At 34.8% G+C, this 18618-nt stretch overlaps 1 protein-coding gene across 1 annotated transcript in view; it reads left to right on the top strand.

Moving 5' to 3' along the window:
- The window catches only part of FGF10 (fibroblast growth factor 10), a 78578-nt gene extending 60712 nt beyond the window's left edge, over positions 1 to 17866 (top strand). Inside the window, exons 2-3 of the mRNA XM_068532640.1 lie at positions 13331 to 13434; positions 17669 to 17866. Of these exons, the coding sequence (XP_068388741.1) occupies positions 13331 to 13434; positions 17669 to 17866 (302 nt within the window). The remainder of the gene's footprint in view (positions 1 to 13330; positions 13435 to 17668) is intronic.
- The last annotated feature ends 752 nt before the right edge of the window (positions 17867 to 18618 follow it).

Genomic DNA, 18618 nt, shown 5'->3' with positions numbered 1-18618 from the left:
ATACACTGAAATATTTCAACGTTTGTACTAAATCCAATTGTATTACAATCACAATTTTTTTCTGACCTACTAGAATTAGTGGGAGAAGAAACATTTACAATAGAAATTGAATGGTATGAAACAGTTGAATGTTGCTCATTCTTCTTTATAGATGTTTCCAGCAGTTTATTAACCTGACTTGCTAAAAAAACCAACCAACCACTTTACCTAAATGTGTTTTGCCAATCTGATGACAATTTGACAAATTATTTTCAAATTTGTATTGTCCTTTTCAGCTTCTGTTTTTCTCTACCTTATATCCATGCACTAAAATTTTACTCACCATAAATTTTATAAATTAGTTATTTTATTTCAGTTGAATTTAATAATTATTTGACAAAACAAGCGAGTCAGAATTGAGCAAATCAATTCAAATACTTTCTTGCAATTGAGTATATGAATTAAATAACATTGAGAGTTTTTCTTTTAGGGGAAATGCTTTCAGATTTTGACAAATAAACGTAAGTGGAAACAGTTCTTCAAAATATAATATATGGAGTTTTATCCAGCTGAACTGAAGTATACTACAAAGGAGTTTAAGATAACTTTTCTTGAATACTTTTTCCAAATTTTTAAAGATTTTAATAATTTTGAATAAAATTTAATTGAATACAGTGAGCCATTTGCAATTAGCATGGTTTGGATATGTATTTTAATGCAAGATATACAAAATCAAGTCGGTAGAATAATTTTAATTCTGTGGTTCTTCTCTGTTAACTTTTAGTTTTTGGTTTCCTCTCTCTGTTTTTTCCCCTGTAATCTGGATACCAGAAAGCATGTCTTATATGCATGAGAACTCAAGTACATAGTAGTTATAATCTATTTTCTACTCTCAAATGCTGAATGTTCAGCATGTTTTATTCATAACAGTTTACTAAGACTTGCATCAAGATGAGTATGAAATAACACTTGTCAGAAATACATATATATTATACACACACACATTATATATTACTCTACTTATTTGCCTCTCGGCAGTTTTTAAAGCTCTCTTATATGGTCCTGTTGATTATTTGGAACCAGCACCTACATATAACGTTCTCTTATCCATCAGTTTTCACTTTCAAACTTGGGTCAAATAGATTGTGTTTTTTCTTAAAGGGTGTGTGTTCTTTCTCAAAAGTATACTATTTTAAACCAATTTAAGCACTGATTTTTAAATAAGATGTTATATTAAGATAATTCCTGGTCTTTGTCAACCATGGGAAAAGATAAATCATGTGTCAGGTAGAATTCATTCTGTCTAGTAATTTCTTTATAGCTTGTCAACTCAAGACAGTGAAACAACAAAAATAGTCAGTGAGAGTTAGAAAACCATACATAATATTTCATTTCCCATGTATAATTACAAAGAATAATAAAGAATATACGTTGGGTTCTAATATCAATCATCAGTTGCATCTCACTAAAGGAGTAATACTCTTCTGCTACCCATAGTTAAGGCACATCTGTTCTTAAACCATCTCTTCCTAGCCCAATGTTGCTTTTCCCATGTTGTGTCTGACTTTTACACTAAGTTTTAATTTTAATTTTTATGCTGTCTCAAAATACTCTTTTTAAGTACCAGGAAAATCCCTTATATTAATTTCTATGAAAGTATTCCCTCCAGTGTACTCTGCAAAATACTGACTGTGTGCCTTACTAGTGACTAGAAATGAATGTGTGATGCTGTCTTCTATTTCCAACCTAAGAGATCTGTTTTCTTTGTCAGTTGTGTGGCAAATGGCAGGGCATTTTCATGAACTTTGGAGACAAAATCACTTCTACCTTGGTGTTTGACCAAAAAAGGACACCCTTTTGGTCAATGTCCAGAGAGCTATGACCTTCCCTGAGTATCTTGATTAAACTTCGCCTTTTCAGCACAAGTCAGAATTCCTTATTGCAATATATAATTCTATGTATGGCAAATGAACAAATGTTTCAATTTGACAAGGATATATAAATAGGTAAATTGTCTTTGTGCATAATAAAATAAAAATACACTTACTAAATAGTTGTGTTTATATATCTTAGTATTATAATTATCCACTACCCAAGTAACTATGGGAAGAATCTTTGAAAGAGTAAAGAAACTAATTATATACCATTCCATATCGTGCTAAAAGCTTTATAAATTTACAAAATACATGTTCAAAGTGAGCCTTGAGCTTGAACTCTAAAATATGTTCTACATTAAGTATTTTAAACTACTCAGGGCTGTTCATGCTTAGTTAACATTGTGAACACTTCAATGCATCAAGTAAGACTTTTTCTTATTAGAAATCCAACATCAAGATGTGCTCTACTGTGGGATGAATTGGGAGATTGGGACTGACATATATACACTAATATGTATAAAATAGATAACTAATAAGAACCTGCTGTATAAAAAATAAATAAAATAAAATTCAGAAATTCAAAAAAAAAAAAAGATGTGCTCTACTGACCCATTTTCTGCTTTTCGTTAAATTGAGGAGAAAAGATATTCTATATTACGTTTAGTTGTATTAAAGAAATTCATTAAAACTTTAGTAAATGTTATAGACATTTTATAAGAATAACTTTAGAGTAAATATATTGACCTGGTGATCATTTAGCAAAATATGTCATGAAATAATTCCTCTAACCCTTTATGTTGGCTTTTAAATTTTTTCTTCCTTTATAAATAAAATATACAGTGGTCAAGCTCAACTAGAATGAATTGTTTCTGTGTAACGAGCAAGATAAATTAGCCTATAAAACATTAAGTAGATAGAAAACTTTTGCCTGGCTGCCAACAGTTTTTAAATGTTTATAGGAGGCTCATGTTGTAGTAGAAAGAACATGTACTAACTATTTATTTCAGGCTCTAAGTAATCTTTTAGAGGTGCTTGGATAAGTCCCTGGATATCCCTAGGTCCCCTGGTGTCATCTATTACAGAAGGGAAAGAGATAAACCAGACAATCTCTAGATTTCATCAAGCTCTTCTCTGACTCTACAATTTGCTAAGACCCAGCTTTTTCTTAAGCCTTAAACGACCTGAACTTTTCTCACTAAAATAAATGACATGAAGTTTTCTTATTTTGTAATTTTAGTTGATTTTGAGGCTTTAAAACCTGTGCTTTAAATTAGACTGATCAGAAGTTTTGTTTGAACCAAGAATATTTCTCAAAATAATCTATGATGACTCATTTTGGGGGGTGGGGAAGAGGAATATCACAATTGATATGCTTACCAAAGCCTCCTTATCTTGATAGATCTAATTTAGAGAGTTGGTTGGCTTTTTCTAGTACATAACACATTTCTAGTATTATTTTGCATTGTCTGTAGATTTTTCCAGCAGCAATAAGATTGCAGTGATTGTCCCTTATTTTCACATGGTTGATATTTAGACCAACCTTTCTACACAGAATAGCAGAAAGAAAGAAAGAAAGAAAATTTCCTTCCCTCCAATGCTCAGTGAGGAGACATAAACCACATAAGGATTCCCTCAGGCTTCTTCCCCAAATGTGAAATACAGGAGACATAATAAGAGTAGGGCCAAAGTGGGGTGTGGCTGGATGCCCAGGCAAGAAATCAGGAATTCTAACATTTTAGAATTTTTTGAAGAACTTGTTTACTAAAGGAAACGGGGGGGAAAAATAGCTTTATAAAACTTTATATATAAATATATTTTCTGACACAGAAATAACTTTACCTTTCAAGAAGAAATATTTTCCGTATTTACTCTCTGCCTTATTATGGCCTTATTACCTACCATTCAAATGCATCGTGCTGGGCTTTTCTGAGTGTATCTTCAGCCTCTCTTTCTGTTTTATGATATTTTCCACCATTTATTCCATTGTAAAATGGGATCCAATGTCAATTATCTTGGGTCACAGCAAACGACTCAAACATGTAAGTATTTCCAGTGTTCTTTTTCCAGGATTACTGTTAGTTGGAAGTAGAGCGAGGGTTCCTATCTCCAGAGTCACACAAGCTTTTCTAGGTCTTTATTTCATGCAAAATTAGGCTTACAATTTTTTCTCATTTTTCAAATTAAATTTATATCAGTACTTATTATGGAAAATTCTCAAGAATTTCAAATAAATTCTTATTCTTAGAAACATGTAATTTATGTCTCATTGTGAATCTACCCTGAGAACACAGAAGTAATGTCTGAAAACACAGCACTGTCACAATATTAGTAATTGTCTATATCCTGACACAGCGCAATAAAGTTAAATGAACAACCAAAAAAACTCTGCTAGTGAGGAAAAAGACTTAGAAAATACTAAGTTTACTAAATCTATTGATCTAGTACAGTGTCATGAAGAGCCACATTAGATGGCCATCTGCAAATATTTATTGACTAATGATCATCGTGGAAGATCTCAGAGTCACATTTCATTTGTAATAAAAATACAATAATGAGATGAAGATTGTGTTGCTTCTGATACTTTTAATGTTAGGTCAATGACAATGGTTAAATTACATACAGTATTGGTCAATTAAAATATAGCCTTAAATTGAGAAATGTTTTAGAATTTGCCACCATACTCATCAATAAGACCAAGCTAGTCACTGAGCTTATCCTATGACTTGAAGTACCAGGTGAGAATGTAAAAGGTCATTTTGTACTGTAGCAAATTGCCAAAGATATATCTCCTTATATAGGGATGGTAAAGATTTTCTGCTAATGTAGGTCCTGTTTCTGTCTGCAATTCTAAATGAATGTCAAGGATATCTGAAAGAGCTGTGGCTGATAGAAAAACTAAATAGCTCTATTGCATTATGCTGAAAAGGCAGCCAGAGTCTATAATAGTACAAGGTGGACCAGATCTAGATCAATGATTAGCCCACTCTGGAATCTTCCCTTTAAAGGTAGTGAGATTATTCTAGAGGGTGGAAGATCAAGTGAATCCCTACAGATCTGTAGCAATTTCTTGGCCATCCGCATAATTTTAAGGGAGCCATACAGTCATTTAATTCTTAGAGTGTCAACACAATTAGCCCTATGAGAATGCCTGTAAAATACTTCTTTAGGGGTAGCTGAAGGCACTTACATTTCCACCAGCATTTCCACACCCTTATTGAGGAGAAGAAAATAAAGATTCTGATAATAATCTTATTGCAAGTCTTCAAAAAACTGACTATAGACAACAATGTACTATACTTGTACACGAATTCCAAATCCACATTATCTCAGTTATGCATATGTTGAATCCCACACCTATCAAAAACAAGCAAAAGAAAAACCCAGTACTTCTTTCCACATTCTTTAACAATTTTACTTTGATGTTAAGTTGCTACCGTTATTTGCATCTATTCCAGTTTGTGGTTTTGCTTCTTTGTACATGTTTCTGTCAATGCTTTTTTATATCAAAGGCCTGCTCTGTCTCTGAATGTAGTGTATAGAACACTGTGTGGTCCTTGGACCAGCAGAATCAGCACTGCCTAGGAAATTGCTAGAAATTTAAATTCTCTGGCCCTACCCCAGGTCTACCAAATCAAAAATCCAAGCAATCTGTTTAAACAAGCCTTCCAGATGATTCTGGTGAATGATCAAGTTTTAGAACCACTGGTGTAGAAGACTGGTAAACTTGACACCATTCTGACTCAGCAGACAGTAAATATCTATTCAATATCCACTGTCTGAGACTCTACGCAATCCTATGAGCTGTAGGCAGTTAGCCCCAACTTGCAAATGAGGAAACCAAGACTCTGAGTCTTGACTTATCCAAGGTCACACAGCTAGTTAAGAAGCAGAGCTATTAAGCCAAGTTCTTCTGCTTTTTAGAGCTTCCAATATTTCCCTCTCATTTACACCTGTGTCTCCTCTATTAATTTCATCACATGAAACGTGACTTTGCTATTTCCTTTAAAAAATGTGTGTGTGTTTGTGTGTGTGGTTATTAGCTGCCTATTGTGTTTGTGTGTGTGTGTGTGTAAGAGAGACAGAGACAGAGAGAGGATAGGATGGAGAGGGAGAAGGGGGTGTATATGGAGAGAAATGAGATGGGAAAATAAGTAGCTGATACAAGATAAAAATTAATATCACAAATGTTGCTGTTGTTCCAGTTACTCTCAATATACAGCAATTACTCAGGTACATTTTGACATTCTTTCAATACAGTTAAGCTAGGGTCTCCAAGCAAATATGCAATCCCAAACAAGTGTAAAGCATGTGGACCCTTAAGCTAAGAGATACTAACATAGTTCTGTTACCTTTCAGCTAGGTGCTTTCCTCTCCCAGTTTTCAAAAAACCATACTTTTCTTCCCTTTTACACTTACCAGTTGTGAACTATTTTGCTTGCACATGCTACCCCTGACTTTGGTGACAGTTTTCTACTCCATAATCCTTGTGAGATTTTTTTTAATCTCACATAACTGTCAAACCAACCAACTACAAACAAAAAAATCCAGCACCAGACGCTTGTTAAAGGTTACAAGACAGATTTTATTTAGACTACTGCAGTAAGGGAGAGAGACTAGAGTATTAACTGAGCTCAACTCCAACAAAGACAAAGATGACTGAAGTTTTTAAGGGAGAACAGAGAGGGAACAAAAAGGGATTATGGGGAAGTGATAAAGGGGGGACAAAAAAGAGACTAGTGGCTATGTGGAAATGGAACATTACAGAAGGGAGTGGAATGGAGAATTACTGAAAATAGTTTGGCAAGGGGGGCTGGAACAATTCAGTTTGGCAGCATTGCATTTTCTTAAGCATGGTGGCTGGAGTCACCTTTAGGGACACAGCCTAGTGAGGTTGGAAGCCAGGGTAAAGTTTGACTGAGTCTCTTAGCACAGTGTTCAGGAAAGTCCTTTGTGCTGTGCGGGAGTTCAACAGTTCACATAATGTGTTGAGGCTTCACTTAATTTAGCTCTGTTTCACATTAAAGAGAGGTGAAAACATTATTTGAAATATTTCTAATTAATATGATGACAATTATTTAGCTATAGAAAACCTCTGTGTATTTTTTCTGGACATGATCATACAGACCTAGAATCTGTTGGACTTTCTAGATCTAAAGTAGCATTTTATGCTCAAGAACCATGAGTGGAATCAAGTTGTCAACAAATTCCAGGGTGTAAATGAATTACCAGCTGAAATAATTTCTGCATAATTTTTTCAACACTAGTGTTTATAAAGCAAAATTATGCTCCATTAAGTTATTTGTGAATTAGCTGTTATAATTTTCACTACATAAGAAAAATTACATGTGTTTCATCGTAGACATAAAAATATCTAATCTTATGTCTATAATGAAACAAATGCAGTTTGTTCTAGACTTAAAGCTATATATTTTATGTTTACCCCAGAATTTTAACATTACACTTGTGTAGATATCCCCTCTCCAGAATACAACTGAGAGCCTATCAAAAAGAAATACTAAGGTTTCTACATAAAGCCTCATGTCCTGTACTCAGAAAAGAAAATCTCCAAACCTTGCTCATATTTTTCATTTAATTTTAACAAGATCACATATTAATTTAGCAGTTTAATGTAGAAGCTCATGAGAGCAATGTACTTTCACAGCAGAGAAAGCCATCAGTGCTAATGTCATCAAGAAAAACAAACTTGTGACTAGTAATCTCCATATATGAACAAGGAAATGAGTGAACTTGAAAATTTAGGAGCCAAGTTATTTTTTTTTTAATAAATAAAGTCTGAGAGCTGAAAAACTTTAGCTACCTAGAAAATTAGTCTGTATGGAAGTGAATCCCTTTGTGTGGACTAAAAGGTATACTTCTTTAAAATACTTTTGAAATCTAAAAATCAAGTGTTTGCTAGAATAGTATAGTACTTTGAGAATAGAATAGTACTTTGGAGAAAAGTATTTAAATAGGTAAAACAATCCTTATCATTGCCTTTGTTATAATTTACCTAAAAGGAATAATAAGCATTTATATTTTATAATTCACCAACTTTTCATTTGAAGCACACATTTTGGCATTTCCTCTAACTTTAATTTCATTTTATTTGGATGTGGAATTGCTAATTCATCTCAAGATTTTACAAAGATGATTACCGTCAAAAGAAAAAAAAATTATTTAATGAATACCCAGTTTTTCTTTCCTCAGCCAGTCATTGGACTGACCACTTACGATTCATTTGTTCATTCAATAAAAACATATTGAGCACATATTATGAACTATGCACTGTTCTAATAATTTTCTTAAAAAGACCACTATGATTACTACAGTTCTTTGAGAAAGATACACAATTAAGGAGATAGACCCACAGTGATTCTAAACTGAATACCATATTTGGAGCCATTTAGCCCCTCACTATTGGGTATGGCCACAGAATCTCGGAGGTATACGGTGTAAATATGACAACAAGCCAAGGCACTCCGTAGGTCTTTCTATATTAGTATATAATAGAACTATTCGGGCCACTGAACAATTCATGGGGAAGAAAGAGACTTAGATTAGAGAGGACAGGATTTGTGTATCATCTTATACTAGTCATGATATGTTTCAGCACATTGACTAAAACTATCAAACTATATACAGCATTAATATCTACTTTGAGTTAAAATGTTTAGACAAAAGTAAGATGTGACTGATTCTGAATTCATAAGGCTCTGACATTTATTGAGCTGCTTCCAAGTTTCACAATAAATTTTTTGAAAAGTATATTCCTCAGGACTTCCCTGGTGGCACAGTGGTTAAGAATCCGCCTGCCAATGCAGGGGACACGGGTTCCAGCCCTGGTCCGGGAAGATCCCACATGCCGCGGAGCAACTAAGCCGGCGTGCCACAATTACTGGGCCTGAGCTCTAGAGCCCACGAGCCACAACTACTGAAGCCCGCGCACCTGGACTCCATGCTCCGCAACAAGAGAAGCCACCGCAATGAGAAGCCCGCACACTGCAATGAAGAGTAGCCCCTGCTCGCCACAACTAGAGAAAGCCCGTGCACAGCAACGAAGACCCAATGCAGCCAAATAAATAAATAAATAAATAAATTTTAAAAATAAAAAAAAAAAAAGTACATTTCTCACCTGGGAGAGCATCACTGCTACTCAATGAAGCAGAACCCTTACTTTTACTGAGTGTTCCCCACAAAGTGCAATCGGTGGGGAGAGCCAACGGTGGCTCGGGCACATACTGAGCTCTTTCCCCTCCTCCATGCCTTTCATTACTCTTTCACTTTTCTCTACCTAAAATGTTCCCGTCGACTTTTCAATTCCCACCTATTAAAATCCTACCCCCTGAAAGTTTCATCTCAAATACCAACCACCTTCTTCAGGACGACTTCTTTACTACTTAAAGCCATGGCAACATATTTTATTTCTAATAGAGCACTTAATATATTTTCTTTGTGCTGCAATTACTTAAATTATTCCTGTCTTTATGCTACCCAGTTTTAAAACTCCTTGAAGGTAAAGATGGTGTCTTGTTTGTTTTTTCATCCTCCATCGTGAGAGCTAACACAAGCCCTGCACATTGGTGCTAGGTACATGTTAGCAGAATTAATTTACTCAAATAGTCTCCAGGATTTATTTATATATTCATGTTCTGCTTATCTAGGAGAGGATAATGGGATTTTGCATTTATTTTTTACATCTAACTTCCCCCCTGTATATATCCGTTTTCTTAAATGACTTTTACTTTCTTTCTCCTGTTATATCCATGAAAAGGTATTTAAGGAGAAAGTTACCATCTAGGCCAATAGCTTGTTTATTATCATAGCCCAAAAAGAGTAGTCTTGGTCAAATGTAATTGCTGGAGAGAAAACAAGTCAGAGGCTTCTCTTCTGGAGAAGGATGAGAGGCATAAACTGAGAAAAATGCTTTTGAACGGCTACGTCCTCAGACTGACAACTCGGTGGTTCATCAAAACATAACTCTTGCCCTAAAGTTAAAAGAAAAACTGATTTACATGAAAATGGTGATGTCTAGGGTATTTCCATTTGGAGTTCATCAGTTTGCAAAATCCTCCCCATTACCATGGTGATGCTACCTCATTAGGTAGAATTTGCCAATTAACAGGAGCTGATTTTTGTCACAATCACTTTTGTTATATTGATTATCAAACTTTATTATTTAAGATTTCAAATATAATTCAAAATAAACTTAATATATTGCTATTATTAAAGGAATTTGCTTTGAAAATTGGCTTTTTCTAATATGTTCTTTTAAAAGTTATATATTTTTAGATAAAATATTTCATATTTGCCAAAATTCTTAGAGTCTGTAGAAGATGGTTGATAACTTGAGACTGACAACTCCCCAACCTTACTTCTGACAACTTCCTCACTTGTTCCTCACTTTCCCCTGTCAGGCTTTGCTTCAGTTGGCATTCAATTTTGCATCAAATTATACACCCATAGAACTATAAGTTATTAATCCAACAACTGTCAAACATACTTTCCAAAAATACTTTTATAGGCAAACTTGATCATCTTCACCGAAGAACAGAGAATATGGGAGAGATTCTTCATGAAAAAATAGGCAAGTTCTTTAGACTTGAGTTCCTTAGAAAGTCACACATTCACAGATATTTACAATAAAGACATGTCATTGTCCATTACCCACGAGATTATCAAATTATGACTTACTGACATATGGTGTATCCAAAAGTTCATTTTCAGGACTCAAAAGGACTTAAATCATCCAGATCTTCCTCTTTCTATTTTGAAGCATACTGAACCTTTTCAAGCTAGCTTTAACTGATTGCAGAGTAAGAAAAATGGTTAATTGATTGACGAATTCTTTGAATATTGTGTTCCTATTTTGTGCAAGGCAGAAAGAAACCCAAGGGTTTCTGAGCATAAATATGATCTACCATGTGCAGCGCACTCTCAGAAATAATCAATCAAAGATTCGGTAATATTTATTACACCAGAACATTTTTGCTTCTGCCAACTCAGTCTGTTACTATAGCTTAATCCCACTACTTCTCATTCACATTCAAAAATCTTTAATTCTTTGCTGAAATCCACCTTTTTCATTCTAACAATTTCCAGTTACAAAAGCATACATAGGGAACACCTTATAATTTACTGATAGTACTTACTTGCCTTTTTGGCAGGCAAAGCAAATAGCCGCCTAAATATTTTGCCCCAGATTCTTATCACTACCTTGTTCTATATCCTCTGCTTGTGACATAAATAAAGTATATTAGATCTCCTTCTCTGAGACTCAGGCATCATCCTCTGTGGCCTGCCAGATCCTTGGGAGGAAAAGCATATTAGTTTGTTAAAGACTATTATCTCGATGATTCTTTATGTCAGTTGGTTTTCTAGCAGAATTCCTTTGTGTAAATGGGAAAGAAGCGGGAGATATGATGGAAAGGCAAAATAGTCAGAGATGGAGGGCAAAATAGTCTGAAAGTGAGAGGCTTAGGTGTTGGGTCCCTCATTACAGACCTATGTCACTTTATCACCTTGTGAGTTACAAAACCTCAGTATCATCCATTTTTTCATCTGTAATTGAGAATAATCATACCTCCTTAGATGACTGTTAGGAGAATTAAAGAAATAAAGTACAAGAAAGTACTTTTTAAAATGTGCAAATAAATGTGTGTATGTGTTTGTACCTTGAGGGCAACTACCAGTATAAGGAAAAGGGATGTTTAAAGTACAGATACTGATTCAATATCTTGTAATAACCTATAACTGAAAAGAATCTGAAAAAGAACATATACACAGACACAGACACACAGACATACATATAACTGAATCACTTTGCTGTATACCTGAAACTAACACAACATTGTAAATCAACTATACTCCAACAAAACAAAACAAAAAAAATACAGATACTGTCTCCCTCACTCTTCACAATCTTTCCTTGTTTAAGCTTGCCAAATGAGATCTGTCTCACTCTATTAATGAGGAGGTATGTTGTGTTAGGTCACAGGCTTGCTGTAGGATATAAGAACAGAATGTTCTATGGCATGTAGTTCTGGCACAAGTCTCTCTAGTGATGTCAGCTTTGCTTTGGGGGCATGAAAGCATTTCTATTGGCCATGACATGGCTTGTTAACCTGTGAAGAAAGGAAAGAAGGTGTCCATGTCTTAAGAACAAGACACTCTTTCCCTCCAGGGAGAGTATAAACAAAATTTGTGGACCACATTTAGGATGGTGTTTTTTACGATAGTAAGTACAGGATAAATGATAACGTATATTGGCTTTCAGATTTTATGGGCTAAGCCAGTGGGAATTTGTATGTTCTGTTCAGGATTTACACAGTTTGTTGAAGAAGCTTCAAACTCTGTAACTGTTGGAGGAAAACTTTCCTCTCATAATAATTAAGGAGGCAGTAAGCTCTAGGCAATTTCTAATTATTTTATATGTACTATCTCATTTAATCATCACAAAACTATAAGGGAGATACTAATATGCTGCTCATTTTGCAAATGAAATTGAGACATAAGCAGTTCAGTGACTTCTGTGGTCATTCACTACTAAATGCAAAGCCAGGATTCAAATTCAGTCTGGATTCAGAGACCTTTGCTAACCACAGTGCTGCTTCTCTGCCCTGAGAAAGCTTTCCCAAGGGTTTAAAAATAAGAAGTACGTTTAGGACCTGAGGTCTCCTTAACCTAAACTAGGTGGGCATTTTAAGTAGATAGTTTACCTACAAACTTTTCAGAGAAAATTATCTTTAGATGCACCAACCAAAACTTGTCTATTAGGGGAAAAGATCTCTTGTCTATCTGTTCCTAATTCCCTTAGTTTCTCATTCCTTCTAGGAAACAAGAAACTAAAACTTTAAAAAATACTAATGGATTTTCTCCCAACCCGGAGTAGTGATTCTGCTATTTTAAAGACAATGTGTATATTGGGATTAGTCTCTCCGTATTTCAGAATGTCAACACATTTGCCAAAAATAAATTTATAAATTTAAATGTAGCCAAGAGATTTAGTTTATCTAAGAGTCCTACAAAGAAGAAACAGTTTACCACTGTTTTTACAGGTTGAAGTAAATCTGACATATTATTGACACATGCTATAGGTTTAATTTAATACCATAGTACAGATGTGTGCTCTGATAAGTTTTTGTGAAACCTAGGCTAAGATGAGCAGAGCTGTTTCAATATTTATGGGGTTGAAAATGCAGAGTTAGCAAAGGAAGCATTTTAATTAAAACAATATTTTCCCCTATATGCACAGAGTAAAATGCAAGGGAATTCATTTAAAGACTTACTATTTTTTTCCATATTGTTGCTGTGTTTTTAGGCACAGTGGAAAAGGCTGGGGTTTTTTTCCCCCAATTATTTTCATTTTTGATTTTGGAGGCATCAAAAAATAAACAATAATTTCTTCTGATTTTTCTTTCTTTCAACTAAATTTATGTGACTCTTTAAGTTTAGCCTTTTTAAATTGTATGTTTTAGGTATCTTGGAGATAACTTCAGTGGAAATTGGAGTTGTTGCCGTCAAAGCCATTAACAGCAACTATTATTTAGCCATGAACAAGAAGGGGAAACTCTATGGCTCAGTAAGTATTCTGCTTTTATTTGAAAAATCCACTTCAGTAAATTATTACCACAGTTTTGCAATGTTTCCCCCAGACATTAAATAGTTTTGTTATCATTCTATTGCTAGTAAATAGAACCACAGAGGGCTGGTCACCAGCGTTTCAAGGGCTGGCAAGGCAGCTCTTCCAACTCTGTAATCTCCTCTGTTGTTCACCCATTAGTCTACCACGCAGACTGTTGCTGGCATTCATCAGTCAGTGCTCTGAATGCTAATATTCTGAATGCTCTGAGCTAACCAGTCAGACTCTCACGGAAGCACCTGGTCAGATTGTCATGGTTGCTGCAGACAACTTGGGGAAGGATCATTGAAAACAAAGATCTTGGACTGAGTAGAAAACCACATACTCTGTGTGTATGTGTTATAGCTAAAGATAAAACAAGGGCATGGGTGTTTTGTATTCCGTTAAAATCTGAAATGGGGAGACACGTCAGGAAATTCCACATCCTCTGTGCTGTTCAATCAACTCCAGAATTTTATTTACCTAAACAATAATGATTAATTCAGTTACGGAGCTGGTACCCAGCCAGCGCTTTGAGTACATACATCCCTGTGTTCCATAGCAAGTATCAGGGAATATCACTTTAAAATGTGTAAATAAACTTATTGTGTTGATTAGTATAAGGATGATTGCAGTGCCTGCCTAGGGCAAGCAGCTTTCAAACTTAAGTAAGTGTCAGAATCACTCAGTAGATTTGTTAAAACACACTCCCAGATTTTCTGATTCAGTCAAATCTGTAAGACTTTGCATTTCTAACAAGGTCCCAGGTTTCCCTAATGCTCCTGGTATGGTACCCACAATTTGAGAGTCACTGGAAATTGATTCCATCATTGGTCTGGACATACAATAGCCTTGTATTTCATTCATATCAGATCCACTTATAATTAAGGAGTCAGGCATACCTTGGGTGAGCCTCTTTGACTAGGATAAATGCTTTTTGGATGAAGGGGTCAGAAAATTTTTAGTTAAATTTTTCCATTATAGGTAGCTCTACTAATGAGCCTAGAAGAGTAATGGACCATTTTAAAAAGTGGTTCCATTTGGGAGTTCACAGCATAACCACTTTAGAGACATTTTTTTGTTTTTCTTTTCAATAAACATGCCGAGGTCCCTTCCCTCCCTAATTCTTATATAAGAATTACTGAGTAAGAGGTCCAGGCACATATTCTTTGGAGAGATACTGATGCATAGTCAAAACCAATGCTTTAAAGTAAAACCTAATAAAAATTTAGATTGAGAGAGAAAATGTAAAAGTTTTAATTGCAATAAAATATTGAAATAATTTTTAATTGATAAAGTATATTTCTTTAAAAAGGTGACATCAAGGGAAAATGGATAGCTCTCAAATGAACTGTCATAAAAATATTTAATACTTTTCCTTCCATTCCCCCACTTTTTTCTTCTATCCCAACATACCTCACACACTGTGCCTATTCTTCTTCTTGAGCTCTAAGGCCTACAAATTATTTCATTCTCTCTCTATTTCTTATGTAGAGGCTCAGTTGCTTTCTATCACATCATACCATTTTAATGATCTACAATGGCATTTATCAGGTATTTCTCTCAATAACGTGTTGGTTGTTGACTGTCTTCTCCCAGTAGACTGTGGCTTCAAGAGGACAGGGTTTGCCTTGTCCCACATGATTTCTTCAGCACGCAATAGCGCAATGCATTAACCTAACTACCTTTCCAAGTAGCTCAGCCCATCATAGCCGATGCACTCCACTTTCAGCCTGTCTCAGAAAGAAGCTCATTCTCTAACCATAGTGTACTGTTATTGTAATTTTGCATTACCACCAGGAAGAGTAAAAAAGTATGGCTTGTTCAAAATTAAATTAAAAATCTACTCAAATTCAGTGTCCTATTTAGAGCAGAATAGGACTAGGAACTTTGCATTTAAAGGGTATACCAAAAAAAAAAAAAAAATTCATGAGTACACATCCTATATATTCTGTGTATCAGGTGACAACTCTTGTAATTCCTATTTTTTTTTTTTTTTTCAGATAATTTCCATTGATTCCATAGCCTTCCTGAAAATAGCAATTAGGCAAAAACCCAGAGGGACTGATTAAACCAATGCTATATATTCTATTCTCTTGAATATTTTCCTTGATTCCCTTTTGGGAAACTTCTCTCTCTTATATTTTCATTATTCACCCTCTGAGCAATGTGTCTATTGTATACTATTGTATACTGAGTTCTGAGTTTTCTTCTGACAGATGGAATTAAGTAAATAGATTATAAAACTGAAGTATAGAGGACAAGCCCTTGTAGGGCATGGTTTAAAAACCGAAGAAATTTCCCTGGTATCCTGAGGAAATCCAAAACCTTTTTCTAAACTACCAAAACCCTACTTTTGAGATCTTGCTCTAGCCTAGATTTTTTTTAAAACTTTAATATTTATGATTCACCTAAATGCTGTAAACAATAGATTCCTAGGTCTCCTCCAGAGATTCTGATACAAAAATTTGACCAATGGTCTAAATATTCAAAACACCTGAGATGAGGAGTCTGATACAGGTGTAATTCACTTTCAGAAACATTGTTCTATAAATTAATTTTCGGGAGGAAAAATAATTTAGCATCCATTCCTACCTTTTTTATACATAGCTCCCTTTCAAATATAAAATCAGCTAAAATAACCTCAATCCTTCTGTAGTCTCTAAAATACGCCTTCTTTATTGAAAAAATACAATTATTCATGTAAATAAAACCCTCTCTGCTTTGAAAACCATACAGTTTTAGACAGACTAGGATGAATAAATAGAAGAAAATAAACTCAAATTAAGGATTCAAATCTTCTCTAAGGCGTAATTTTTATTTTAAAGTCATTACCTTAAATAATTTACCTTTTCTTCTTACTTTCAACCAAATAAGTCGTTACTTGAACATTACATTTAAATATTCTTTATAGAAGAGAAGCACAGAAGATAAATAAATTCCAGAAAACAAAGCTTAAACTGGTAACATTAACATAAAATATACCTGCTCATTACAGTTGTGATAATGTTCAAAATTAGGATCTAGCCTGCAGAAACCTGGATATTTAAATATACACACATTCAGGAATTGGGAATTTAGTCAAAATTTCCAAAAGTGCTGAGGTGAGAAAAACTGAACTGCCTAGTAGAAGTTTCAGCTGAAAGATGCCTACAATGCCCTTGGTTTGCATAGAGAAGATAGACCCAGAAGAGCAAAAGCCCCAATTCCTTAGCTTTTTAACTGCTTTAGTTTGGGTATAAGGGGAAAGGGATATTTCTGAAGTCAGAGTTTTGAGATTAGTGAGGTATCTCCTCTTTGTTATTAACTCCAGAGTGAGAATCTGGATTTCTAAAATGAATGAGTTATCAATCTTTGTCACAAAAGATCCCCTTAAAAAACTTGGCCACTTGAAACAAAGCCAAAGGACTGTCTGTAAAGTGGAATTTCCCAGGATCCAAGTCTTCAGGCTTATACAATATAAGCAGTGCTAGTCACCAGATTTATAGTTTCTTTGACATGGAAATTCACAAAGCAAGGTTGTCTCATGTCCTACTGTTCAACTATTCCTAAACCTCAGAGTAAAATTGGTCAAAATTCCAAGTTATGGAAAATTGTAAATAATTTACAAAATTGAGAAATCTGGTATTTGGAAGAGAGGGACATCCCTCACTCCCAGGGCCTCTTGGTTATCTAGAGCTATTATGGTTTTGCTTTAAGGTCTGCTTTCTTATCAACGTGTGTGTATTTATTGTGGATTTATAGGTAGATAACATTTGCAAACTTGATAAGCCCACTTTTTTCCTGTAATTCTGTTTTTCCCATGGAATCCCAGTTATTAGTCTGAAAAAAAGGATTATAACAACATTCTTTATCATTGGCTCATCACAAATATTGTTACTGGAATGCTTGCTTCTTAATAATCATTCTAGGCACTTAAACATGTCATGTTCAAAGCCCATCGGCTTTTTAAAAGGGCCCCAATATGTGGTTATGATGACAGATTAAAATAAATCACATGCCTTCTAATGTAGAATCTGTTTTGTCTTTATGAGTTTTACTCTTCTGTTGTTGACGTTTTGTATTAAGTGCACAACTTATGTACAAATGGCAACAGTAAATAAAGCCCAGGAACTGGAGTTCTCTGGATGGTTTGTGTGAAATAGAATCAAGTATCATCACCATAGGAATAAAAGATTTTGTTTTTCCCTTGCAGAAAGAATTTAACAATGACTGTAAGCTGAAGGAGAGGATTGAGGAAAACGGATACAATACCTATGCATCCTTTAACTGGCAGCACAATGGGAGGCAAATGTATGTGGCATTGAATGGAAAAGGAGCTCCCAGGAGAGGACAGAAAACACGAAGGAAAAACACCTCAGCTCATTTTCTTCCAATGGTGGTACACTCATAGAGGAAGGCAATGTTTGTGGATGCAGTATAACCAAAGGCTCTTTTACCAGGCATAGTTGGTATTCTTCGTGAAGATAGTAGCTCAGAAGGAAAAGACACAGTGCAAGTATCTGCTTGGTTGAAAGAAAGGAAGGCTTTGGAAGGTTTTTGTACTCTCTGCTGACATATGATGTTCTCTTAATTAGTTCTGTGTCCTGCTTTGTAATTGAGATATAAGCAGATCAAATGGGATGGAAGTTATTCCTAAGTGAATAATATTGTGGCTGAGTTTTTGGGTTAAGTTTTTGTTTATGTTTTTGTTTTTAACCTCTGAGATAGAACTTAAAGGACAAGGAACAGTCTGTTGAATGATCTTCGGGAAAGTTATTTATGGAATACGAACTCATATCAAAGACTTTCATTGCTCATTCAAGCCTAATGATTCAATGAGCAGTAAGACACGCAAGCATTTACTGGAAAGCACTTGGGTCATATCATATGCACAACCAAAGGAGCTTTGGGCGTGGCATCATGGAAGAATTGGATAGGACTAAGAAATATAAACATGGTAGTGTAAAACTGTTCTAACAAAACAAATAGTATGGTATGCTTGTGCATTCTGCCTTCATCCCTTTCTATTTCTTTCTAAGTTATTTATTTAATAGGATGTTAAATATCTTTTGGGGTTTTAAAGAGTATCCTCATCAGCTGCCCTCTGATTTACCTTTTCTTTTTCTTTAGCACACCACATGCATGTTCATGGCAAAGTGTTTT

Source organism: Eschrichtius robustus, chromosome 2 (assembly GCF_028021215.1).
Source record: "Eschrichtius robustus isolate mEscRob2 chromosome 2, mEscRob2.pri, whole genome shotgun sequence".
Classification (NCBI taxonomy): domain Eukaryota; kingdom Metazoa; phylum Chordata; class Mammalia; order Artiodactyla; family Eschrichtiidae; genus Eschrichtius; species Eschrichtius robustus.
This window is presented reverse-complemented; position numbering and strand designations above follow the sequence as displayed.